General features: G+C 45.4%; 1 protein-coding gene and 1 long non-coding RNA gene across 2 annotated transcripts in view; both read right to left on the reverse strand.

Moving 5' to 3' along the window:
• Nucleotides 1-8,970, reverse strand: part of LOC135907536 (uncharacterized) — a 138,239-nt gene extending 129,269 nt beyond the window's left edge. The window contains exon 1 of the mRNA XM_065439223.2: nucleotides 7,892-8,970. Within this exon, the coding sequence (XP_065295295.2) occupies nucleotides 7,892-8,726 (835 nt within the window). The 5' untranslated portion in view covers nucleotides 8,727-8,970. The remainder of the gene's footprint in view (nucleotides 1-7,891) is intronic.
• Nucleotides 8,971-13,642: 4,672 nt separating this feature from the next.
• On the reverse strand, nucleotides 13,643-18,384 carry LOC139059980 (uncharacterized). The gene is made up of 3 exons (XR_011514538.1): nucleotides 17,543-18,384; nucleotides 16,566-16,704; nucleotides 13,643-15,574 (listed from the first exon to the last, which is right to left on the reverse strand). It is a non-coding gene; the product is annotated as an uncharacterized lncRNA (long non-coding RNA).
• Between the last annotated feature and the right edge of the window lie 9,436 nt (nucleotides 18,385-27,820).

A 27,820-nucleotide genomic window follows, 5' to 3' on the forward strand; every position in this document is an offset into this window, starting at 1 on the left:
CAACGTGCCAGCGTTCTCATACTGCCCTTCCCTCTGCCACAGCACTGGCCCACTGCCAGTCGGTGCGCTTATATCGGTCTAAATTCTTTGCCTCAGTATGTAGCAAAATGAAAACACCTTTACGCTTCGTTCAAATTTCGCATCAGGGAGTATCGTAATCGTCGGACATTTTTTTTCACATTGCTGAAGAAATGATTGCAAACTCACGCTGACTGTGAACAATGCTTTTTAAATAAGCGCACTGGGCAAGGATTTCCACATGCACTCTATGTAGCTAATGCTGGAGGCACCACACAGGTCACTGACGTTGGCATGCATTGACGTACGCCGACTTCAGTGATCTGTGTGGTGCCTCCAACATACATGCCATCAGTAACCTTGAGAAAGTTCCGCGCCGGCTACCACCACGACTGCCTTGTCTGCCGTGCTTTACTTTAACTTGTACCGGCAATCAATTACAGGATTTAGGATTCAGCCGCACACTATTCAGAACTCTATCTTACCCGTCTTCATGCAATGTGTACCCTGTTTATACAAAATTTCACCTTAATTTGTCCTATCGCACAGGCAGAATGGAAAATTTTTTATGCCTGCAGGGCGACCGCCTTGAAAACGCCACTCGCAGACTCCCCGTGGTGTAGTTCGCATGGATGTTGGCAATTAATTGCGGTTGTTTATTGAGTTCTTCTCAAATAATTTTAGCGCAGTATCCAGTATGTGCGAAATAACGCTCTGTTTCTACAAACTTTCTCCTTGATGCATCTTTTAGTCTTGTTTTTTTGCAGTTCCTTAAAACTCCATCGCCCACATGCATGCAAGAGAGTTCCGGAACCGCTCTCCTAGTCTAGACGCAGCGCGCTAGCTAAAGTGGATGGGCTGTTGTGGCTCAATAATTAGCCGTTGTGGCTCAATAATTAAAGGGAAGCTCTCGAAGACTGGTAAGTTCACTATTTCTCTCTCTCTTTTTTTTTTACTTTAGAAAGCAATGTAGAACATCTTTACCGATAAGGAATTAACTAGGCCCGAGCAGGAGCAGTTCAGAATTGATGACGTCATGGAGGCCTGGTGCAGGAGCTTCAAGGTGGCAGCGCCTTCCGGCTGTCATACCAAGCATCTTCTCAAGTCATTAGTGGCTTTTCTATTGTTTTTCTTATTTTTTTTTGACGAGGCAGTGGACTAATGCGATCCAAGGTATTTTGTTCTTTTTCGTGTCCCTCTAACGCGCAACATTGGCCGGCGTTTCGTAAGTCTCTTCTGAATTCGCAGTCTGGAGATAAGCCGGAGTGAAAGCTGCTGTTTCTCCATACATTCCGAAACCGTATTTGAGGTTTACCATTTTCTACCCGAGCGTTCAGGCTGCGCAGAGACAAATGAATTCATGCATGGAATTTTTTGGGGGGATAAGTATCCGTCGGGTCGAAATGAAGCGCTTACGCGGAGGATTTTTAAACATTTCGATCCGATTTTGCTCTGTAGCAGCGGTTAAACTTGTAGTAGCCGCTAAACGCTAAGACCTAAAGCTCAGCTCGAGAAAGCTCTAAAATAACGATATATATATATATATATATATGTATATATATATATATATATATATATATATATATATATATATATATATATATATATATATATATATATATATATATATTCACGTTTCGCTTTTTTTTTTTCCTATCGCATGAGCATCACTGGCTCCACTTCTAACAGGACGGCAGCATGATGAATAAAAGTGCTATCGGCAGCACTTATGCACACGCTATTCGCTTCGGTCAAGCCCTTAATTACTTTGGAGCAAGCTGGTCACGTGTTCATTGATCGCCGGCCGTGCTCTTGATGTTTTCACTGAGCTAACCTAACGAGTTTCCGGAGCTACTTTCATCCCAACGAGTAACCTGGTTCGAGGATTAAAGAGAACGATCTTTCTTGTCTTTCTTTATAGCTGAAGAAGTTCTTGAATTTACTGCGGTGCGGGAACATCTGAAAACTAAGTGCGCTTGAGTGCAACACTCTTTCGGTCACCTAGAGTCACGAGCGACATACTCGCGTCTTGTGGTTAATCTGCAAATACCTACAATTAGGCGCCCGCCCCGCGACTAAAGCAAGATTGAACTGTAGAACCACACATGGCATCTCGGCGCGTTCCTCTATAGCTAACTCCTCCAGGAACCTCCGCATAACATGAACAAAAAACATCGACCGTAACCCAGTTTAGTAGAAAGACGCAAAGAGGAAATAAAGTCCCTAGCAACGCCCTGCGATACCTGGCTCTTTTTATAAATGGAACTATGGTGTTCCCATGAGAGGCGGTTCGAATACTGGCAAGGTTTGTTGCATCAAGTTGAGTTATAGCGAGCTTTATTGCCAAGTTAAGTGAAAACAAATAAAATTGCCCTTACGCTTTTTGTAACCTTCATTACCGTAAAATGTGTTTCGCTTAAGGTCGCAGAGGGATTTTTATTATAAACGTTTTGGTTACTGCCAGCTAACCTCTAACCAAACCGAGTTGAGGCACAACGCATTGCAGCAATAAAGCAGGGCTCGAAACAAGAAATTCATATCGTAAGTAGTCCCAGCTCGTGTAGCTGCCAGGTTTGCTTATAATCAGAGCTTCTGGGAACGGAATGCATGCCCGCCGAACAAAGCCAGAAACTGCTATCGAAAAACGGGAGTTGCGGTAAACGACGTTATTACAAACTCCGTTGTTGCTAAACGTTTCTTTCGGTGCCAGCCGCGCTGCAACACCAACTGTTTCGGCATCTCGCGCACACACAACTGGGAACCACCGCGGTCTCTTTCGCTTGGAAAGCGTACGGCGCAGCGCTCCGCAAGCCCTGGGGCGATATTCGCCGCGTTATGACTGATAAGGGTCGCGCGCCGTGGGGATGACAAAGGCGCGCCAGAGGACCGACGTCTCTCGTCCTGAGCGCCCAGGAAAAGAAAAAAAACAAAGAAGAAGAAAGGTTTGCGACTGGGCGCAGGTCTCTTATGTGGCATTCACCGCGACCACGGACGGGAGCACCGGGAGGCGGAAACCAACTCGGGGGGAAACCGAGAGGCCCGCTGTGGCGGAAGAAGCGGGCCAATCTGTCTTTCCTCACGGCGCGCGCACGCATCCCCTTCGTCCCCATATACTCGGCGGCATCTCCACGACAATAGGGACGAGGTGGCCCGCGGGTGTTGCACGCCAGAGAGATAGCCGCGAAAGTTCCCGCGCTGGAATGTGTGTGTGGAGGGGGGGGGGGGGGGGTAGTTGCGAGAGTTGGAGCGATTGCGCTCGTGTGTTGCCCCCGCTGGCATATTGCGGTCGCAGTTTCGCAACACTTTGACCTTAAAAGAAAGACGCGGAAGGCTCGCGCGCAGTTTTTCGCTCGTAAGCAAACTTTCGTAGCGACTGGAAGTAGTGAGAGACCCAGGCATCCGTATACGAGTCTCTTGTTACTCCAACGCATGAATATACCCGCCATTGTAGCGTGGTGGTTATGGCGTTGCTCTGCTGGGCTCAAGGTCGCGGGTACGATGTCGGCCGTATTTCGATGGGCGCAAAATGCAAAAAGACGCTCGAGTACTTGAATCTAGGTGCATGTTAAGTAACCAAGGGGTAGTCAAAATTAACCTGATCCCCAAATACAGCGCTGCTTGTAATCATATTGTGGTTCCGGCACGTATATAAAGCCCCGAAATTCAATTTCCAGTCATAAAGATGCAGGAGTAACATCCTGCAGAAGCTTCGTGCTCCCCTTCCCGACTGGTAGTACCGACCGACGCTGCTTTTCAATGACCAATAAAATGAAAAAACCTTGTAATCCGCGAGCTCCATTGGCACCCTTCCGAGAGCTCACACAAAGGAGCCAGTCAGGCGCGCGAATTTCAATTGCTGTTGGTTTCAATGGTCATCGAAAGAGAGTCTGAAGCTGCGGTATTACGCTTCTACGCGGATACAATGTTGATCCAACGTTGTTCAAAGCATGGCAAAAGCTGTTGAACTTGTCCAACATTGGGTCTACATCGGGTGTACATTGGTCCTTCTTTCCGTGCTCATACTTTCGTGCCTGTTGGTTTCCTTAGCTCCATGCTGCACTGTGGCGGATTCCAGCTTTCAATTTACTGAATCTTCCTTCACTGACTTACCGCAGAAAGGGCTTCATCAGTCGATGTTCTCGCACTTCGAGTGGCCGATTATTCTGCCCTCGCAATTCCAAGCGCGCAGTCTGCTCAACTGCTTAGCGTTGTTAACATACCTTAGAACTCGTTCCTGAGTGGCTTCCTCTTCTAGTCCCTTGTTGTTTGCCACAGTTTTGACTTGTCTCTGGAGCACAGTGTGCATGTATTTGTGTAAAACTGTAATTTCACTGGCACTCGCTCTCGGTTTGTAGGGTATTTCCGTTCAATAAAGAAAGAGAGAGAGAGATAATGGCCCCGTCATCTATAACGCCTCAAAAAGGTACCCGTCTTGCGTTAGTACCGGGTCCCGCATCACGAGTGTCTTTGTTTTTTCAGCTGTGAAGCGTTCTTTCACAAAAAAAAAGAAAAGACGCGCATTTTTATCGCACACCTCTATGGTTTATTCTGGTAGACGTCCATCTTACCTTTGCCAAACACCAAGGCATTCTCGTTTCTGTAGATCACTGCTGCTACTTATGAACTCCATTAACACTAGCCATTCTTTATTGCTGACTGCAAGGTATTATCGAAGCGTTACTATATGGTATGACGTTATTGTTACTGTCCATTGGCACGTGTCCACCGCGGCTGCACAATACAAATATTCGCACCCTTAACGGTGCTGGTTTTTCCCACGACTATACGCACTTAGCCATAAGGTTGTGAAAATGTTCTGTTGAACACGACGGCGAGCTTAAACTGCACTTGCAATGAGAGAAGTCGTAGTTGAAAAACTGTCTTGCGCTTATGACGCACCCATTGCGCGTCGAAATATCTGTCGCGAGAGTTTGACAGTGATGGCCATTGCCATTTACTTCATTAAGTTTCTGTGTCACCTACCTCGGTTTGCGTCATGTTTTCTTGCACGCAAAAGGTCGCCGATCAAGAACCTTCATTTTTCCACATGAAAGATTCGAGCTGAACCCCTTAATAGTGACCATGTTACCCTCAAGACCGTGTTAACCACTGTTAACCACTGGACAAACCAGACTTCTTGCGGGCGGCGAAAAACATTTGACTGTGTGGGCGACATCGAAAAGTTTGTGCACGTATTCCCCCGGTGTAGGGTAGCCAACCGGACGTTATTCTGGTTAACCTCCCTGCCTTCTACTTATCTCTTTCGCTCCTCTGTGCACGTACATGTGGTAAATGAAGTAGTGATAACGCTAGATAGTAACAGTATACGCTAAAACGTTAAATTGAGGTTCATATAGTAGCGTAGCCTCTCAATAAGAATCTTTTCTTCGTTCCTTCGCTTTCGAATTGTTTTCTTTTTTTTCTTTCACTTCTGCTTACTTGCTGCGAAGCTGCCAGAAATTTGATAGAAATAGCTCGCTGCCTTGCGTTCTCTGCAGCAAGACTCAAGCCTAAAGGCGAGGCATCGAACATGCATTCCGCATAACGCCCGCTGTCCTGTCTATTAAAAGTTTTCTGTTTGCATGATTCTTGGCTTCACGGATACAAGGCCGGATCACGTGAATTCTAGCATTTGCATGCACCTGTAAAAAGATTAAAGTTACGTTCTATTACGCACCAACATTTATGGTCTTTTACGATTCTTGGTACTATTATAGGTATACCTAAGATATTGACGTGAATAGGAAATTTGTCGCATTCAGTTTTTTTTTTGCTTTTTTAAACAGCTATGTACAGCGTTTTCTACAAATTGCTAAAACCTGTTATACAATTAGGTCATTCGAAAATAAGCATTTCATACCTGTTCTTTGGAAAGTAACTTCGTAGTTGTATAAACGTTTGTGCTGGTACCTACCTATATGACCACCGCCTAACCAAGGCAGACACTCTTCGACCTATAAACTAACCAGAGCGCTAGCATGTTGCCAGGGCAAGCGCAGTTTACATCTCTAATTTGAAGCGCGCAGAGCTGTAACAGGCGATACAGTTCTACCGAAATCCGCGCAACTCGTACAAGTTCACATTCATAGAATGAGTTGTCGTCTGCCGCCATTGTGTCGCAGCCAATTTGATGAGAGGCACTTCTTTTAACCAACCCGCCACCACTACGCGATTTCCTGCGGAACTCAGTCGACTTTGTACCGCATACAAGGCGTCGACAATAGATATCGCGCTCCATTTAACAATTCCCCAAGTCCCTGTAACCCGAGTTTTCTGTGTGCATCCCCGTATATAGAGCGCACCCACACAGAGGCACGTAAATATAGAAGGGCGTGAGGAATAGCTGTCGGCGGTATAGAATTCCAGAGGGATGCATAGGGAACACTGCAGAGGGAACACAATGCATCGGCGCCTCGCAGAGGCATCGAGTTTTATCCTGTCGACGGGAAGAAACAGGTAAGCAAATCTGGGCTCCTTTATTGCACATCGCTCACGCGAACTGATGTTTCTGCAGTTTAAAAAGATACCCGTGAAAACAGATGCCCTGGCAAATGCGCCGGAGCGCGGTTTCGAGCTTTAGGTGCACATACGTTGCGTGAGCTCTAGAAGTGAGTCGTTTTCATCGGGCCTCGCGTTGTTACCGTAGCTGTTAGCGGTGTCGAATTTCCTTTGAAGGTACGCATTGCTTGTTTCGAATGTATCCCATTGCTCGATTGAAACGCTGGCATCCCGAATCAGGATGTCGTTCGGACGCCGAGGAAAGTTCGGTGAAGCGAAATGGCATGCCTCGAGGAGCTTTGTCTTGGAGAAGTGGAACAGAACAAGACAAATAAGAGTAGACGACAGTACCTGTCTTGTCGTCACCTGTGCTTTGCGTATTCTTATTTGTCATCCTCATTTGGAGCCATTTTCTTCCGAGGTTAAGTCTTACCGAAACTAGGCCAGCTGCAAATGCTAGTCAAAGAGCTGTTAAGTGTTTCGTTCGCACGACCCATGCGTTTTCGTGTTAATTTATAAGGCGCTGTTATTTGTACTAGTTCCCTAGCGTGGAATCCGAAGCGGATATGTTGCCTGTTGGTTGACATCAGACAATGCAGTTCAGAAATGCAAGCAAAAAAAATCTTGCTCTGGTACGCAGCTAGCGTCAGGCGACGTCAAGTCATACGACACGATAAGAGTCAGCAACGCGAGATCTTTCTCGCGAAGCGGCTGGCGAAGATAAGAGGTGTCCGTTTCTGGCGTTTCGCGGCAGCTGTTCCGAGTTTCTCGATGACTCAAACGCACGTGCTGTTCCACAGGTCGTAGAAACATTTGTTGTAATGAACTGAAAGACTTCAATGACGTTTGAGTGGAAAGGTCTCCAAATTAGAATGAAATCGTCTCTCTTTATCTTTTTTCTTTCGTTACTTGTAGTTATATCGCACTGCATACGCGGTCTACGAGAAGCCCAAACTTCAAGCGTTCTGCTGACTCTCTGAACACCCAAGAAAGCGTTGCCAGGATGCAGTTTCGCTTTCAGCTCACCAATCCAACTTTAACGCGTGTCAATGCGCGCCCTTTTCGCGGCACGCAAAACTTTTCTTTGGTTCAATTGGTTGGTACGCTTATCTAGCGCCCGCATTCCACAGATCTATGTATTCGGTGTTATATAGTGTTGCTGCTACGGTTTTAGAATTTCACGCGTACGTTATTAGGTACCTGTATACTACTCGTATCGGAACAACGACCATGTTCACATAGCGATATTAAAATGATCGCGATGTACTGCATCACATCACTATGCAAACATCACGCGAGCACAGAACGCGGTGAAGGAACTGACGCGTCTATATTAAAGACGCGGGCACAGCGAGAGCAGCAGCACCTCACTTACCCAGTCCTGGAGGCACTTCGGGGCAAAGAGGCCGCGTAACCACTTCGGCAGACGACTTCCTCGCCTTGTCCGCCGCAAACTTTCGCGTCCGTCGCACGCTGTCAGTGTCTTCGTCGTCCTCGCGGGCGGCCGTAACGGCCGACACACCACCGCCGCCCGCCCGCCGGTACACATCATCTTTCACCAACTCCCAGGAGACCTCATTGTCGTCGCCCCCCGCAGCACTCCCCAGCGTATCCTCGCGTGCCGACGTCGGCAACGTCAGCGTTGGACGCGGCGTCCCAGCCGAGGCACCGGCGAAGATGTCGCGTATCCTGGCCGCGTTCGCCAGTCCGGTCAAGATCTTGATGTTGTTGTCCACCGTGGGCGCATTGCGGTCCAGCAGTGCCTCGACCTGGAGCGCATTAGGTCGCGCCCTGACCGCCGCCTGCGCCCGGTTGTGGCTCGCGTTGGGCTTGCGGTGCGAGTATTCCCCGCCCCGGGTCCTGTGGACGGCCGACCACGCTTGAAAGTGGGCCGTGGGAGACCCAGATGGGCCGCCGTCTGGAGAGGCGGCCGCAGGCCGCAGCTGTCCCGAGGAGGAGACAACCGCGACCTGTGGCCTGGCCGGCGACGGCCTGGAGGTGCTGGCCAGTCGCCGCTGGAGGTAGATGGCCCGCCGGTGGGAGTGGATGACGGCGATCTGGACCAGGGTCACGAGTATGAGCGACAGGACGAATATGAGCAGCAGCGCGGATGGCAGCAGTCGCACGGCGCGCTTGACGGTGCAGCACAACACCGGGTGGACCACGTGGTGGTGGTGCGGCGCCGCGGTCGCGCGCACCATGATGACCATGGTGGGCCGCCGCACCGCGGTGAGTTTGAACGGCGGCGGCGAACTTTGGGAGCCGCGGCTCCGCCGCTGCTCCTGCCGGCGGCGGCAGAGCTAGGAGGCAGCATGCGGGACGGGCCGCATCCCGGTCGCCTTCTGACGGAGGAGAGGATCTCTCTGTGTCCCCCCTGGCCCACGTTGGCGCGCGTTGAGTCGGGAGATACGTGTGGGGGGCGGCCCCTTTCTCGACCCGCTCGCGCACGCCGATGTTGCGATCGATGGGCGGGAAGGGGAGTTGGAAAAGCTTCGGTGGCTTCGCCGCCGTTGCCGTGGAGATCAGCATCCCTTCGTCGCGCGCCGGATGTTATTCGCTTGCGCTTCGGACAGCTGGCGCCCTCTCTTGGTTCGGCACGCCGGCTTCTCTTCAACGGGGCTTTTCTCTGGAGCTATAGAACGGCTGATGCCCTCTCTCCGGCGGGGGAGCAACTACAGTTTGCCCTCTAGGTACCGTGGCACTGCGCGTATTATCCGACTCTACGACCCGGATAATACGGCCAGAAAAGAAATTAAAAGAAACTGCCGAGTAGCTATAGTAATTACGAAAGTCTTTATGCAGATTTCCCACTCTTAGAGTTTCAAAGCAGTCCGCACTAAATGCACAAGCTTCAAAGGGAAACCTGGGGCCGTATTCTGTAACGGTTCCTTTGGGAACCGGTTCCTTTTGGCTGTTACGTCTGGATTACGTAACTCGGAGAAAGAGTGGAACGGGGCGGCGTGAGGGGAACCAATCAACAAGCGGCGGTCTGCTGGAAGATCACGTCATCATTTTTGTTTGTACTTGGGGGACTGTATAGCAATTAAAGGATGTTGCTGGTTTGATAAAAAAACATTGGTTTCTACAGAACACTTGCAAATATATTTTCAGTAATAAATGTGAGCTTGCGGCGCAGACCGCTACTGGGAGTTGTAAGTTTATTTCTGTTGTTTTCTTATTTAGTCGCTAGGTGGTGTGCCATACGCTATGCAAACAAGTTGCCTCGCTTTGTTTACGTTTTGGACTTGCCAGTTTGCGCGCCGCGGATCCAAAACGATGTCCTCGCAGAAGGTTAGGCTGCTGGGTCCTCATGTTTCAGCGAGGCAACGCGATATACTCGTGTCATTTGTTGAAGAGCACCCCTACCTTGCGAAGGCGTCGTGTGTGCTGGGTCAACAGCTGACGGCGGCGCGCAAGGAGGAGCTCTCGCAGCAAGTGATTGCCTTGCTGCCCGGCAGTGAAAACTGCAGCCCAATGGCGCGGCGTGTGGAAGAAAGACGTGTATAACGTCCGCCGTGATGCAGCCAGGTAAGCACACTCGTTGACGGAGCTTTTGCGCACCATATTCTAACAAACGTGTTAATCACAGAGGAACCGGAGGAGGCAGCCTGCCCGGACCGCGAGGGCGGGCGAGCGCCATCGGAGTCTGCCCGCCGTTCTTTGAGCCCGACGAAGAGGTGAACATCAGGCGCATGGGTTTCAATAGGTCAACGCCAAGTCGACGTGCTGTCGCGATTCGCTCAGTCACCGCCGTTATGGCTGATGTGTGGTCGCGCGCTAGTGTTGCCGCTCAGAAGATGGCCCGAGCTTGAGCGGAAATCGTCAAGCTATTTACTATCGCTTGCGTCAAGTAAGGTCGACATTTTTGTTTAATACCTTTCATCAGTATTTCAGTCTACTCATTCAAACATTAGGGGGGTTAATAGAGTTGATTTTCCGGTCGGAGCCGGCGAAATGTCTGAGGTTGTATTTAGTGTGACGAGCATCGAGTGATTATTACAGAGTTTGAAACGAACAAAAGTGTGTGGTCCGGATGATATCCCTACATCATTCCTTATAAATTGCTCGGGCATCTTTGTACTTCTGTCGCTTATTTCAAAATTTCTTAAAATAACAGCGTTGTTCCTGGTGATTGGAAACTAGCGCGAGTGGTGCCAATTCATAAGAGTGGACAGAGGAACAGAGTTGAGAATTACGGACCAGTATCCTTAACTAGCATTTTATGTATGTAAGGTTATGGCACATGTGTATACCTGCATCATGTCTCATCTTGATAACAATAACCTTCTTCATCCTAGTCAGCATGGGTTTCGGCAGGGTTTTTCGTGTACGACACAATTGGTTGCATTCACTCATGAGCTAGTCTCAGCAGTCGACAAGAAACAAATTGTTGATTGTATATTTCTGTATTTCAAAAAAGCTTTTGACGTCGTTACGCATAGTCTACTGATCGCTAAACTTTGACTTTACAAATTGGTTGAGAAGGTTATCGCATGTATTGCCGAGTATCTTCGCTCAAGACAGATGTCTGTGGCTCTCAACGGATGTTCCTCTGAATACGTACCTGTGACTTCTGGGGTTCCTCAGAAGTCACATTCATGGCACCACTTCAGGCATTACATCATCATTTACAGCATGGTTTCCAAAAAGGATTTTCTTGCGAAACCTAACTACTAGAATTCACGTCAGACTTACGCTTTCATATGAACAGTAATAAACAAATTGACTGCATCTTTTTGGATTTCTCGAGAGCATTCGATCGTGTAGCCCATAGTCACCCGATATCAAAGCTCTCAGCAATTAAACTCAACTCACTAACCCTATCATGGATTCGCAGTTTTCTTACTAATCGCGAACAGTTCACTGTTGTTGCTAACTTTTCCTCTGGCCTCTTTGACGTCACCTCTGGTGTACCTCAAGGCAGTTTACTTGGGCCTCTTCTCTTTTTAATTTACATTAACGACTTGCCGAACAATATATCATCTTCTGTACGGTTATTATTTCACAGATTTGTTCACACAGTTGGCCTAACCTTATCAAACCTGAAAGAAGCATCCTCGACGTCACAACGACTGAACAATCAGTTCAGCTACACCCGAATTTATGGCAACACACAACGCTTTTAATTTTTCAACTTTGCCCCGTGCGGTCCGTTTATGGAACGCACTACCAGATACCATTGCATGCCAATCTAAACACACTGCATTTCGCAATCTGCTAAGCAATCAATATGCCGTTTCAATCGTCTAAACACGTCATGTCTTTTGTAATTTACTTGCATTTTTTTCTACAAGTTAAAGAATTTCAGCGCTCCCAATTTTTTTTACAATACTTACTACTGTATAACATGTAAAAACGTTTACAATGTTATTATGCTATTATGTTGTTGTTTACCATTTATTGTTATTGCTCTACATATTGTATTTGCTAATGTATTAATTTTCCATGTTCTGTGTGCACTCCTTTCATTATGCTGATGTTTATTTCTTTCCCAATTCAATACTAATATGTTACCGTATTTCCCCCTTACACTATGCCTTCTCGAAGGCCTGTAAGGTACACGTAAATAAATAAATCAATATTTAGAATGTTTGCAGATGACTGTATATAAGGTCATCAACAGCGAATCTGACCAACAAGCACTACAATATGATTTGGATTTGATTGCCACATGGTGTGAAAAATGGAAAATGTCACTGAATGAGCAAAAGAGTGTCCACGTCACCTTTACCGGGAAGCGCTCATATGACAGCAATCGTAACACTATAAATAATGCTACTCTTGAACAAGTGTCAGAATATAAATACTTAGGTGTATTTTTTTCTGCTGATCTAAGGTGGAACAGACACGTTACTCATGTTAGGAACAAGGCTGTCGGAGCATTAGGTTTCTTGAAACGTATCTTTAGTAGCTTGCCACAGAAACTTAGGGAGCAACTGTATTTCACACATGTGCGCAGTACACTAGAGTATGCGTGTGTTTGCTGGGATCCATATACTACAGAACTTTTAGATAAACGAGAAAAAGTGCAGAACAGGGCAGTTCGGTTTGTCCTTGGCAATTATGACAGGATGCTTAGCATGACAGAAAGCAAAAAGACATTAAATTGGCATCTTCTCGAACACCGTCGCCGAAACCTCAGATTAAAATTTCTTCATAACATATACCACTCTAATGCGGGGATAGCCAGGTAATTGTATTTTCAGCCGCCCACATGTTTCTCAAAGGCGAGATCACAAATTAAAAATATGTGAGATTCCTTTTGACGCTCTATTGCATGAATTATGAAAAGTCATTTTTTCAGCTTTCATATTGATTGAATGAGCAAACACGACTGTAATAATAAAGATAAAGCTTTGTGCCAAATATGGCACACCATGAAGATGGCTGAGCGCTCTTGCAGCCATGGGCGGAAAACAAACCTTCACGGACGGTGGTCTTTTTAGTGCGATGTGGGGAATGAAATGAAACAGTTGTTTGCTGCGTTCAGGCACAGATGAATGTTGCACTTCCTCTATCTTACCAACGACTTGTTTGTGCAAGGTGGCCGCTTACATCTTTGTTTCTTCTCGTCAAATTCTGGCCAGTGGCCGACTTGGTCAGATCGGTCGTCTTTGGGTGGCATTGCGGCCGCTGGTCCCTGTGCTTTTTTGACTTGAACCTGGAATTCGATGTCCTGACTAGAAGTCCTTCCTGGTCGCTAGTTGGGTAGGCACTTGTTATGCGAGGTAAGGCATTCTGCAATTTCTGCTTTTAAATGAGCCAGCGGTAGTACTTGTCTCCTCCTAAGCTGCTCCTGCACCCTCCTGTACAAGACCCATGCTGTTACTACCGATAAGTCTAGCATAGGCGTAAAAATTCGAAAGTGCCATTTCTTCGACCTCTGATATGTATGCAGTAAAGTCCAAACAGTGAGTGCAGCAGGTCAACACCACCCATGTGCCTGTTATGGACCTTTACTACGCTGGGGCAATCAATTTCGCGAAACACCTTGGCGGAGGTAAACCAGCGCTTAGTCTTTTGGACTGGATCTCTCCCAACAAAGCTCGGCAGAAATGTCACTGCGCGGTTATCGTATCAACGCACACACGATAACTCCACGTCATGTATCGCGTTTGTGAGTGCCTCTGAAGCACCACGTCCTTTACATTTCAGTTCCTTTTCGCTTTTCAGGCGGCTGTTTGGTAGACAATTCGCCCTTACCGTACCGATCGTCAAAATTCCATCTTGTGATAGAGTGACCTGCAACTTCGGGCTATTGAACAGATGGCAGCACGTTACCATATTTTGTATTTCAAGTTCATACTGTGCCAATATGGCACACACCGATTTCGGTTTCTCTGCTGTAGTTGCAGGCAAAATTGAGAAAACTAGTAACTGCCTTGAATTGACGAGACCAAAAAATATGCCAAAATAATTTTTCTATGCTTCTGCGGTCGAAATTTTCAGAGAAAAAAAAAACAATTGCTCGTGTTTGCCCCCTCCAAGTTTCACGTTGCATCCCAAAATCTACTTCACCTCTGTTTTGCGTATCGCTCAAGAGATGGCAGCACTTGCTCATAATAAGTGCGCATAACTATGAGATTTACTCTGATGGTATCACATTCTCAACTGGGAATCTCACACAAGCGAAAAAGAATGGTAACTGGTATGTGCCAAATATGGGACGCCATGCAATAGAAGGTTAAAAGCGACGCTTTCCGCTACTCTTTCTATGTTCGTACTATAAGAGATTGAAATACTCTACCACCTGACACTGTCTGTATTTGTTCAAATGATGATTTCTTCCATGCTTTATGAATGTAATTTTGAGTGTTCATTTATATGAGTTGTACCCTCCCTGCTGTAATGCCTGAATGGCGAAGCAGGTACCCAGTGAATAAAATAAAGAAATGTTTCATTGTCATGATTTTGTTTATATTGTGTTATAGCGTAGTTGCACCTTGTTAAGCAGCAATTACGAGCATTATGTGAAATCATGCGTGCAAGAAATGCAATGTTGAAGCAACTCTTGAGTTTAAACAAAGCAGTAGTAAGCATGAGTGTCTGCTATGTAAAGAAATCCTGCTCCAAAAAGTGCTTGGCATGTCTCGTTTGTTGCTATACGTTTCAATATGTGCTATACAGATTGCTTTGAACGACATTTCAGTTGCTGTGCAACTTGTGCTGTGCTTGTGTGTCACACATGAACAGACACCTTCAGCTTTGGAACAATGCATACTGCACAGTAAAATAGGCATCGCAAAGCAATATTCAACTATGCAAGATTGGTTGCCATTCACCTTGGAAATAACCTTTATTTAAAGAAATTCCCTGGCAAGACAATATTCAAAAGCACAGTGAACAAAGCAAAGGAGTAACATAATGGCACATGGCTATTTGTCACTGCATGTGTATCTGTCATGCTCAACATAGACAAATCATGTGCTTTTCACTACCGCAGTATGCAGCATACTACGATTAACCACATGTGAGCACACGCAATGTGTTATGTTGAAGTGCACGGCCTATTTACTTCATGAAAAGAAAAATAAAACATGTTCCACCAGCACATGTCTCCGCCTCATTTGCCAGCGAATGCGCCGGCGCACACTTTGCAGGTAGGCAATGCGCAAATTTCTGGGCAGCCGAAACACACCAACTATGGATTCGCGCACCGCAAGGCCTCATTGAAACAAAGCTCGAGAAGGCTGTACAGGGTGCGCCTGCGGTGGCACCTGTACTTGAAGCGGCACTTGTGCCTGGGCTGGCCGCTGTGCACTGTCGTCATGTGCACCGTCATCATCTGGGTCGTCTGGCAGAGGCACGCCTGCTGCAAGGCAGAGGTTATGCAGCGCTGCACAAGCTGCAACAATAGTGGCTGCTTTCTGAGGCGAGTAGTGGAGCACCCGATACATCTGCAGGCATCGGAAGCGGCTCTTGACGACTCCTATGTACCGCTCAACGGCATTTCGCATTGATGCGTGTGCCTCATTATAGCGCCCCTCTGCCGTGAGGCGATTTGGGTGACCAGGCACAGGAGTCATGATCCATGGCGCTAGCCGGTACCCAGAGTCCCCTGTAAAGTGTTGCATGTTAGTGAACGAAATGGATACATTAAGGCGCAATGCAAGAACACAGTCTACGCCAGGGCCCTTTTACAACAGGAGCGGGTCTTGGATTTATTGTTGCAATATCTATCAAACATTGACCTTCCCGGAAAGTTGTAAAGAAAGTTCAACTCATTTTAAAGAAAAGCCCTATTTCACCTGTTGTCTTGGCTGCAAATCTCTATCTGAGGTTAAGTTGGACATGTAATATTTATTTCATACTCGTGGTTTTCTGCTCCGTTCATCCCATTTGCCCCTCCCTAAATGTACATCTTCCACTAAAACTTATTAGCTCTTCTCTCTTCAGAAGTCTTATTTTATGAAACACTTCTAAGGTCTACTCTCGAATATGCTGCCAGTATCTGGGATCCTTGCTCTACCTTTCGTACCTCTTCTCATGAAGGTACCCAAAATCGAGCTACCCGTTTGATCCTTTCTAATCACTCCAGCACCACATGTCGCTGCAACTAAAAAAATCACACACATTGCGACACAAAGCAAAATAGCGCAACTTGCACCATTCTACAATATATACTACACCGATCACTAACGTCGATGCCGAAAGTTTCACGCACACGCTTATTCCTTTGTTCCAAGGACAGGGACCAGGTCCCCGAGTCCATTGTCACCAACCCTTTTCCACCATACTTGTAAACTGCCATTTCGACGTGTTCTGTAGAATTCCACCCCTGCCTGTAGCGCTCCACTTGGCATTCAGTGTATTGAAATTAATAAATAAACAGCATAACATGTCAGCTGTTGTATACATGCTGGTACAAATATCTGCCTTTTAAGAGAGACTTGTTTCTCTCGATAGTCGCTGCAGGTTCATTAGGTACCGCTGCATTCACAACACATTTCTAGCAAATCACGCTTTCTTAAAGTTTGCTAGGATGCAAAACTATTTGACTGTGTATGTTTTACATGTGGAAGAAGCACAGCTACTTCAGGTGCACTTACCAAGCTAGACTTCTCCATGAAGTAACAGGCCACGAGTGAGGCGGCGGCGAAATGTAGAATGCCTCCAGACGAATGAATCATGGCACGATCCCGGAAACCGTGGGTCAATTTCCAGGATATTCAGCTTCGCGTCGCACACCTCATAAGGGAAAGCAAAGAGAAGGTGTCAGTGCCCCTGCAACAAATATGTGGCACAACCTTTTGCTTACAACACTACTCGCCAAACAGTTACTGTTCAGTCAGTGAACACAATTACAGAAAAGGAGATATCAATATACGCACTAGGCAGTTGAACTAATGATCAGCATGATAACAGTGTCATCTTAACCTACAAATGCAATGTTGGCATGTGTTCACATGCTCATGTATGGCGTGCGGTAACAACACAATGCGCAAAATAATTCTTTTGGTTTCTTCCGTCCATATTGTATAAGATTCTGCTAAAGAGTGAACCTATGTTTTTTTTTTTCAGACAAAGTGCCTATTACAAGCGAAAGAACGCGGAAACAGCATGTGCCGTATTGACAGCTAGAGCAAATGGGTGTCCACACATTCTCATTCTCCCTCACACCATTTTCATTGATGGGATGCTCCTTTTCGCGTTTACAGTCTGTTGGCCACAATGCTTTAGTTTTACGTCGAATAAGAATCACAAGGGCTCGTCTTCTGTTAGGATCGCTCGCAGACGAAGACTCCCTTCACTGCTACGGCGTCTATTCCGGTTTAAGTCGCGCGTAATGTGTTTACATTGTAGCATCGAAAAGGCTATTCAACTGTGATTGGAGAGCACTGAAAAAGTGCGGCCGTGTTCTATGCAAAGATCAAAGTCGTCATTACACATACAACACAAACGCTACTTTCTCTAATAGGAACGCAAGTATTGCCGGCAATTGATGAAAAATAACGAAACGAGGTTTTTTACAACGTGCACTCGCGCAAGCACATATCGAAAATATTTGTCAATGAACAATACTCACGACCATGCAGTTGAGGGTGTAATACCCTTTACGGCTCCAGTACGATTCCGTTTCGCCGGGGCCGAGCTTCTTAGGGCGAACGATGGCTATCAGACTCCCGTCCACACATCCTAGAACTCCTGGAATTTTTCCACGGCTAAGAAAGCCTTCCTTGACGGCGGCTTTCTGTTGCGCCGTGGATGGGAATCTAACCCATCCTTTTTCCTTGCCCGCAACCGTAATGGCCTTGGCGACAGCTGTAATGATCCGGCTGACCGAAGGCTACGACAGTGCAATCGCTTCTTCATTCCCGACGCACTGTTGAAAGCTCCCGGTGGCAAAAAACCGCAGCGCGCACAGCACTTTCATCGTAGTGTCGACACCACGCAATCTTTGAGGTCCGAGATGTCCTTCCAGCTCATCGCAAAGACGTCGCACTATGTCTTTGGAGAGACTAAAATGCCTTCGAAACTCTTCTTCGGCCATGCCGAACGCGTCGCGTCGTTGCCTCTCGTCGCGTCGTTGTCTTTCGGCACTCGCCAGCAGCACAACCAAGGGAGCCGCCATTGCCGTCTCTGTCTCGTCTCGTCTAGGTGCCGGCTCGTCAGCTGGCGCGAGATTAGCCGGCAGCCGCGGTTGCCCTAGCAACCCTCGACATCATGCTCGCCTCCGCGCGCGACTCTCAAACGAACCACTTCTCCGCGGTTCCGCTCCTAGCAGGGAACCGGTTCCTTTCCAGAAGATTGGCAACCTGTGTGACGTCATCAAAATTTGTCGTCCCGCCCACCAGGGATGACGACATCGAAGCGCCGACCAATGGCAACAGCCGAAAGGAACCGGTTCCCAAAGGAACCGCTACAGAATACGGCCCCTGCCTTAAGAGCTAAAGGAACGTCAGCCTTAACACTATGGCTTACACTGTTAACAGCAAGAATAAGAAAGAAATGCGGGTAAAGATGTCTTGAACAGGACATATGTGACAATAAAAAAATAATAGTTTGCTGGTCCTAGAAGTAAAAGGACCAGTAACAACCGAAGGGAACTTTTCTCGCGCCAGCAGATGAGGAGATGGAGTGAACATAATGTAAAATTATCAGCTATAGGTAAGGGGTGCTATCAAAATGGGGCAGTCGTTGGTGATACTGTAAGTGAGGCATATGTACTTTTTGATGGATTTAATTAGAACATATATGGTCACGATGAAATAAAATGGGGTGGAAGTGCTAGCTCTATAAGCGAATCTTTGTGCACTGTTACAGTGGCACGGCAGAATGTGCAGCGAGCCTGAGAGCTACCGAACTCCCGTGATTTCGATGACACGATGTTTCGTGATGTCGTGTGTCACGGTAAGTCTTCATAGGGCGCCAGCTATGCCCGTCACGAAGGTGCCGCACGTACGCAGTTCACGTCTCTGTGCAGCTAATAACGGTGTATGGTTAACTGTGATCCGGCGACCTGATGTCGTGAAACCATAAAAGAAGAATGAGGTTGTGTTGCCATGCAAGCTGACGCTATAGTGGTGTTTCTTCTCCTGCCTCACTCAATACGTTACCAAGACTTCACTTTCAAACAAAAAGGGCCTTCTCTCGATACCGAGCGCCGTAAATCTTCCGACCCAGCGATCGAACTTTTGTTTACAAAAGTTCGAATTTACAAGTTCGTGTGCAAACGCATCTAGCATGTACATACTAAATTGAATTGTCAACAACCTTTAAATGCAAGTATTTAATCCCGTTTAAACATGGGTGTTTGAAAAGCAAGATTTCCAATCTAATTGAATAAGAACGTTCGAGAAGAACGGCCTCCGAATATCACAACCAATATTGAATATTCTCAATTTCCGAATAAAGGGAAAATCAGACATCCACCCGTTCGTAGCAATTGCTACAAAGGAAACCCATACGGATTCCTCGAAAGAAAAGCATCATAGTTGAAGAAACATTCGTCCTGGTCCGGGACTCGAACCCGGGGACCACCGCCTTTCCGGAGCAGCCACTCTACCATCTGAGTTAACCAGGCGGCTAGCAGATGGCAGGGCGAAGTCGAATTTGTCGACAACACGAAGCAAAGGCAAGAGTTTGACGTAGTAGTTCTGCGGAAACCCGCAGAACTACTACGCACTTCTCTAGCACTTCTACTAGCACTTCTCTCCACCTTGCGGGTTTCCGCAGAACTACTGCGTCATTCCCAATTTCCAAACAGAAATTGGAAAAGAACAGTTCTGTTGAGATTGTCTTACAACAGAGGGCCTGTCTGCCTTATTTTATACAAGTAATACGGCTATCAAAAGAATGCCAAGTCAACTGAGAAGCTTGTAAATGAGAAAGAAAGGGTAGTACGATCGTATCGGGTGAACGATGACAATGACATTAATGAAAAACAGAGCAGCACCTCCGAATCGAATGCACTAGAGTATAGTGCTCGTTGAAGAATATAATGTCAATACTACAGCACAGCGCATTCTTTTCAAGGAATCTCAAGATGATGTGATTCGTTGAATAATTAATTGCTTTGTCTAAATAGGGACAGCGAATGCGTAGGCTGCCTAAGGCGAGACATTCTTACCCAAAGGTTTCTAACTATTGGACATACTAGCTTCTTCCCCTTATTCGTTCCGGAACTGAATCCTCTGCGCGAGCACCCACCTGGCACTTCTGCACCAGAATCATTCAGAGGAGTCTCCACTTGCACCGGTCCTGCCCCTGTGCACGGCAAGAGCTGCTGTTGGCCCTTTGTAGTATTCGAGTGAAACGAAAATTTGGCAACTTCGAATATGGAATGCAGTTCAGTTCAGTTCAACTCAGTTTATTACCTTAATAGTCCCCCGTAGGGGCATTACATAAGGGGTGGGTTTTTATAAGATAGCGAAAGCATCGTGAGAAATAATTATTTAACAAAATGGTCGGTTCCAAGTTCCGTGAACGAAGATGGACAAGTGGTATAAGCGATGTTGGTGGGAAGGCCGTTCCAGTCTGTGGCGGTACGGAAGAAAAAGGAGGCTGCGAAGGTGGTTGTCCGTGCACGTGGGCGCGCTACTTGAAGTGGATGGCTGGTGCGATGAGATATGCGTGCTGCTGCTGTGATGTAAGGCTCTTCATTAAGGGAAGAAAAGAAGAACTTGTGGTGCAGGGAAAGACTGGAAATGTGACGTCGACATGAAAGCATTGACAAGCCGGATTCTGATTTCAGAGATAAAACCTGGACGCCGTATGAGCGTGAGGTATGAAAGAATCTAACAGCACAATTATCACATTGTATACCAATTGAAGAGCACTAGTTCGGTTCGTATTCCAAATTTTGAATATTTGCACAACACTAACTTTAACCGGTATATTACCCTCCTGAAAGTATCCTAATTTTTAGTTTACGTACAGAGGTGACTTATTTTCAGGTAGAACCATGTCTAAAAGTCTTGTGCGACCTTGTGGAATTACATCCCAGTTTTTAGCGAAGCAGTTCTTCCGAGCAGATGCAATAAGCATTTGAGTTGTCTGTGAATCACATATTTCAAACCGTTGACCTCGTGTAGCGATTTCGAGGACATGCTAAGAATTTTTTTGGAAGGCAGTAATTTATATACATGCATTTTAGTTCAAAAGAAAACAGACCATAATAGTCCACTCATTTTCACTAAACTTTATCTTGGTGGCTTTTATATTTCCCACAGAAAAGCGGATTAAATTATGCGACGTTTCTTAAACGTAACGCTACAGGGCATTTGCATGCGATATTTATTACGAAACGGCTATTAAACCACACACTTGGAACTCTGCCCACATATCACCCATAACCTACCTCTTATTTTAACCAAATGTAAAGTAACGTATATTGTTTAATTCACCGAGGACACCATAGAATTTTACTACGATCTTCGTATAACGTGTTAAAATAGCGAAATAAAAAGGTTTCGATTGGTATTTGCAGCACTCCTAATTAAGCGAGAAATTTTAAAGTTTCGCCACCCGTTCCATCACGACACCAAAGAAGCATTCCACCATTTACACCAAATTTAAGCTCGGTGTGACATGGAGTTATCTGGGCACACGGGAAACAGCGTAATATTACTGTACAACGCTTCTGAACACCTGCCCAATATGTTTTATAAAGGCTCTATTTTATCCATGCGCATTTAACTAGGCATCCACATTTGCCATAGCGTTTCTCCAAATTTCTATAAATTTGATCTCAGTGGCGTTCATGCGCATGTAACTAGGCATCCACATTTGCCATAGCGTTTCTCCAAATTTCTATAAATTTGATCTCAGTGGCGTTCATGCGCATGTAGCTAGGCATCCACATTTGCCATAGCGTTTCTCCAAATTTCTATAAATTTGATCTCAGTGGCGTTCATGCGCATGTAACTAGGCATCCACATTTGCCATAGCGTTTCTCCAAATTTCTATAAATTTGATCTCAGTGGCGTTCATGCGCATGTAACTAGGCATCCACATTTGCCATAGCGTTTCTCCAAATTTCTATCAATTTGATCTCAGTGCCGTTCATGCGCATGTAACTAGGCATCCACATTTGCCATAGCGTTTCTCCAAATTTCTATAAATTTGATCTCAGTGGCGTTCATGCGCATGTAACTAGGCATCCACATTTGCCATAGCGTTTCTCCAAATTTCTATCAATTTGATCTCAGTGGCGTTCATGCGCATGTAACTAGGCATCCACATTTGCCATAGCGTTTCTCCAAATTTCTATAAATTTGATCTCAGTGGCGTTCATGCGCATGTAGCTAGGCATCCACATTTGCCATAGCGTTTCTCCAAATTTCTATAAATTTGATCTCAGTGGCGTTCATGCGCATGTAACTAGGCATCCACATTTGCCATAGCGTTTCTCCAAATTTCTATAAATTTGATCTCAGTGGCGTTCATGCGCATGTAACTAGGCATCCACATTTGCCATAGCGTTTCTCCAAATTTCTATCAATTTGATCTCAGTGCCGTTCATGCGCATGTAACTAGGCATCCACATTTGCCATAGCGTTTCTCCAAATTTCTATAAATTTGATCTCAGTGGCGTTCATGCGCATGTAACTAGGCATCCACATTTGCCATAGCGTTTCTCCAAATTTCTATCAATTTGATCTCAGTGGCGTTCATGCGCATGTAACTAGGCATCCACATTTGCCATAGCGTTTCTCCAAATTTCTATAAATTTGATCTCAGTGGCGTTCATGCGCATGTAACTAGGCATCCACATTTGCCATAGCGTTTCTCCAAATTTCTATAAATTTGATCTCAGTGGCGTTCATGCGCATGTAACTAGGCATCCACATTTGCCATAGCATTTCTCCAAATTTCTATAAATTTGATCTCAGTGGCGTTCATGCGCATGTAACTAGGCATCCACATTTGCCATAGCGTTTCCCTAAATTTCTATAAATTTGATCTCAGTGGCGTTCATGCGCATGTAGCTAGGCATCCACATTTGCCATAGCGTTTCTCCAAATTTCTATAAATTTGATCTCAGTGGCGTTCATGCGCATGTAACTAGGCATCCACATTTGCCATAGCGTTTCTCCAAATTTCTATAAATTTGATCTCAGTGGCGTTCATGCGCATGTAACTAGGCATCCACATTTGCCATAGCGTTTCTCCAAATTTCTATAAATTTGATCTCAGTGGCGTTCATGCGCATGTAACTAGGCATCCACATTTGCCATAGCGTTTCTCCAAATTTCTATAAATTTGATCTCAGTGGCGTTCATGCGCATGTAACTAGGCATCCACATTTGCCATAGCGTTTCCCTAAATTTCTATAAATTTGATCTCAGTGGCGTTCATGCGCATGTAACTAGGCATCCACATTTGCCATAGCGTTTCTCCAAATTTCTATAAATTTGATCTCAGTGGCGTTCATGCGCATGTAACTAGGCATCCACATTTGCCATAGCGTTTCCCTAAATTTCTATAAATTTGATCTCAGTGGCGTTCATGCGCATGTAACTAGGCATCCACATTTGCCATAGCGTTTCTCCAAATTTCTATCAATTTGATCTCAGTGGCGTTCATGCGCATGTAACTAGGCATCCACATTTGCCATAGCGTTTCTCCAAATTTCTATAAATTTGATCTCAGTGGCGTTCATGCGCATGTAACTAGGCATCCACATTTGCCATAGCATTTCTCCAAATTTCTATAAATTTGATCTCAGTGGCGTTCATGCGCATGTAACTAGGCATCCACATTTGCCATAGCGTTTCTCCAAATTTCTATCAATTTGATCTCAGTGGCGTTCATGCGCATGTAACTAGGCATCCACATTTGCCATAGCGTTTCTCCAAATTTCTATAAATTTGATCTCAGTGGCGTTCATGCGCATGTAACTAGGCATCCACATTTGCCATAGCGTTTCTCCAAATTTCTATAAATTTGATCTCAGTGGCGTTCATGCGCATGTAACTAGGCATCCACATTTGCCATAGCGTTTCTCCAAATTTCTATAAATTTGATCTCAGTGGCGTTCATGCGCATGTAACTAGGCATCCACATTTGCCATAGCGTTTCTCCAAATTTCTATAAATTTGATCTCAGTGGCGTTCATGCGCATGTAACTAGGCATCCACATTTGCCATAGCGTTTCTCCAAATTTCTATAAATTTGATCTCAGTGGCGTTCATGCGCATGTAACTAGGCATCCACATTTGCCATAGCGTTTCTCCAAATTTCTATAAATTTGATCTCAGTGGCGTTCATGCGCATGTAACTAGGCATCCACATTTGCCATAGCGTTTCTCCAAATTTCTATAAATTTGATCTCAGTGGCGTTCATGCGCATGTAACTAGGCATCCACATTTGCCATAGCGTTTCTCCAAATTTCTATAAATTTGATCTCAGTGGCGTTCATGCGCATGTAACTAGGCATCCACATTTGCCATAGCGTTTCTCCAAATTTCTATAAATTTGATCTCAGTGGCGTTCATGCGCATGTAACTAGGCATCCACATTTGCCATAGCGTTTCTCCAAATTTCTATCAATTTGATCTCAGTGGCGTTCATGCGCATGTAACTAGGCATCCACATTTGCCATAGCGTTTCTCCAAATTTCTATAAATTTGATCTCAGTGGCGTTCATGCGCATGTAACTAGGCATCCACATTTGCCATAGCGTTTCTCCAAATTTCTATAAATTTGATCTCAGTGGCGTTCATGCGCATGTAACTAGGCATCCACATTTGCCATAGCATTTCTCCAAATTTCTATAAATTTGATCTCAGTGGCGTTCATGCGCATGTAACTAGGCATCCACATTTGCCACAGCGTTTCTCCAAATTTCTATCAATTTGATCTCAGTGGCGTTCATGCGCATGTAACTAGGCATCCACATTTGCCATAGCGTTTCTCCAAATTTCTATCAATTTGATCTCAGTGGCGTTCATGCGCATGTAACTAGGCATCCACATTTGCCATAGCGTTTCTCCAAATTTCTATAAATTTGATCTCAGTGGCGTTCATGCGCATGTAACTAGGCATCCACATTTGCCATAGCGCTTCTCCAAATTTCTATAAATTTGATGTCAGTGGCGTTCATAGTTTCCCAAGAGCAGCGGCCGGGCTAACTTCTGCGTCGTCGGCAAAACCCACCTATAAATCTCCGGATTGCTTCCATAGGTAATTTACTGCTAAAGCCGTAATTAGCCCGCACACTCAGGATTCCGCCTACACATTACCCGTAATATTCCCCTAATGTTGACGAATATAAAGGATCATTGTCTAATTCACCGGGGAAACATACAACCACGTAGTATGTTTCCCCGGTGAATTAGACAATGATCCTTTATATTCGTCAACATTGGGGGAATATTACGGGTAATGTGTAGGCGGAATTCTGAGTGTGCGGGCTAATTACGGCTTTAGCAGTAAATTACGTATGGAAGCAATCCGGAGATTTATAGGTGGGTTTTGCCAACGACGCAGAAGTTAGCGCGCTGCTCTTGGAAAACTATGAACGCCACTGACATCAAATTTATAGAAATTTGGGGAAACGCTATGGCAAATGTGGGAAATGCACCGAGAAAAAACTAGGGTTCGGCAATTATATGCAATGGTCCTACTTAAGCCGCAAAAGTTAAATTTTCGCCGCGCATTACACGCGTGATGTCATCCATTGCCACCGAAATGGAACTCGCTGTCCTGTACGGTTATATTACGACTCCGGGACACATTGCGGTCAGATGTAGTATATGGTACTTGCAAACACTTGCTAAAGCATTTTCGTTTTCTTTGAGGAGGCTGTATTTGATGCATAGACATTTAATAATTGTGCATACTAACGCAAACTTAACGCAAACTAATTTGACATAATGGTTCTCCCATTCTCGCTGAGTTTGGTTCTGGTGGTATTTGCAGTTATGTCAGCAACGTGGGCTAAATTTCGCACTACTCGTAAAACACATTCATAACGCTCTGGAGCGCTTTAATGTGTAATTTATTGCGAAAGCCACGATTAAACGGCACACTTCGAACTTTGCCTTCTCATAACCCATAACGTGCCCTTCATTTTTGCCAAATTCAAGCTTGGAGTAACTTACGGTTATCTTGGGACAATGGGAAACAGAACGTAAAATGGTTGTGTTGCTCTTTGAAGCAGCTAGTAAACAAATTTTTAACAAAGGCTGTAGCTTATGCACACGCACTCAACTTCGCGCACAGACTGGTTATAACATTCCCGTAATGTTCCTTAAATTTTATCTTGGTTCCGTTTGTAGTTACCTCAGGGCACCGGGCTAAATTTTACGCCACTCGTGGAACACACTTTTAACTCTCCGGTGCACTTTGACACGTAATCTGTCGCAAAGACGGAATTTAACCCACACGCTTTAAACTTTGCTTTGTTTACCTTGTCTTGTTAACTTGTTTAGCTCACCGAGGACACCAGTTAAGCTAACTTTGAAGCTCATATGACGCATGAAAATAGGAAAAAGATGAGGATTTATTAATTATTTCAGCGTTTCTAATTAAACCAGAAACTTGAGCGTTTCTGGCTTAATCCATACATCCATACACCGACACGGCGACGGGAAACGATATCCCTAGAGAGTTCTGTACACATAAACTAATGAACCTCGCCAACCTGTATATTGTATTTCTTTTCCAAATGCCACATAATTTGCTTTTTTATTACTATCAGCCGTTGGCAAACGTATACTGATTAAAAAATTGTGATGTTGCATCATAAGTACTGCTACTATATCTTCAATCTGGGCGGCACCAACCGTGCAACCTATGTTAACATCGTTCTCCCTGCTTATGAGGGCTCTGTCCTCGGTAAAACTGGCTCTCTTAATACCTTGGCACACTGACCTATTAATTAAGCTTGAGCTAATGTTTGCTGTTAATGCCGGTTTACGAGCTCGATCTGACTGGGACTGGATGTCGAAGCACTAAGCCAATGGATTATTGGCGTCTTCGGCAGGGTATTGCGTACGGATGACGGGTACATTATTTAAACCTTGACAGATGTACAGTGTTACCGGTGTTGCAGAAGAAGGTGGCTTTAGTTGGTGTTGCAGTTGGTAAGCGTCAATCTTGTCCCGTGCATATCTTCATTGAGCTGACCTTTTTTGTTTACAGCGAAGCTGTTAAGGGCTACCTTCCCCACTATCGTGTTGGTGTGTAGAAAAAAAAACTATCATCATCATCATTGGCTCCAGCGTCGTCGTCGTCGTCTTCCACAACTGGCTCGCTGGCGCCCCTCGGAGCTACCGCGCGAACGCGCTCGTGCCAATCAATCAATCTAGCACGACCTAATGTTTTATTTAGTGTCCCTTTAAAGAACTCTCCTGTCAGTGGCTCATAAAATTGTCCTTCTTTCTGTGTGTTGCGTGCAGAACAATAGAAAGCGTGGGTGAATCGTTTTTTCTTATTATTTTTTTTATCAACAGTGAATGATGTGGTTCCACTATCACGCCGATACAACAAACGACACACTGAGATCAGTTATCGTTCAAGGTTTAGTATTTAAAAATGCCGCTGAAGCGTATTGCTTTTCTTCTCTCATTATGATGATATATAGTTTGAATCATGATTTGGAGATCATTTGTTGTGCGCGCTTTTCGAAAGGCAAACACACTCGTGAACTTAGGTTTAAGTGCACGTTAAGGAAACCCAGGTGGTCTAAATTAATCCGCAGCCCCCATTATACGGCGTGCCTCATAATGATATCGTGGTTTTGGCAAGCGAAACCCCAACATTTAAGTTTTGTTCGTTTCTTTCTTTCTTTCTTTCTTTCTTTCTTTCTTTCTTTCTTTCTTTCTTTCTTTCTTTCTTTCTTTCTTCTTTTTTTTT

The sequence above is a fragment of the Dermacentor albipictus genome, chromosome 5 (assembly GCF_038994185.2).
Source record: "Dermacentor albipictus isolate Rhodes 1998 colony chromosome 5, USDA_Dalb.pri_finalv2, whole genome shotgun sequence".
Taxonomy (NCBI): domain Eukaryota; kingdom Metazoa; phylum Arthropoda; class Arachnida; order Ixodida; family Ixodidae; genus Dermacentor; species Dermacentor albipictus.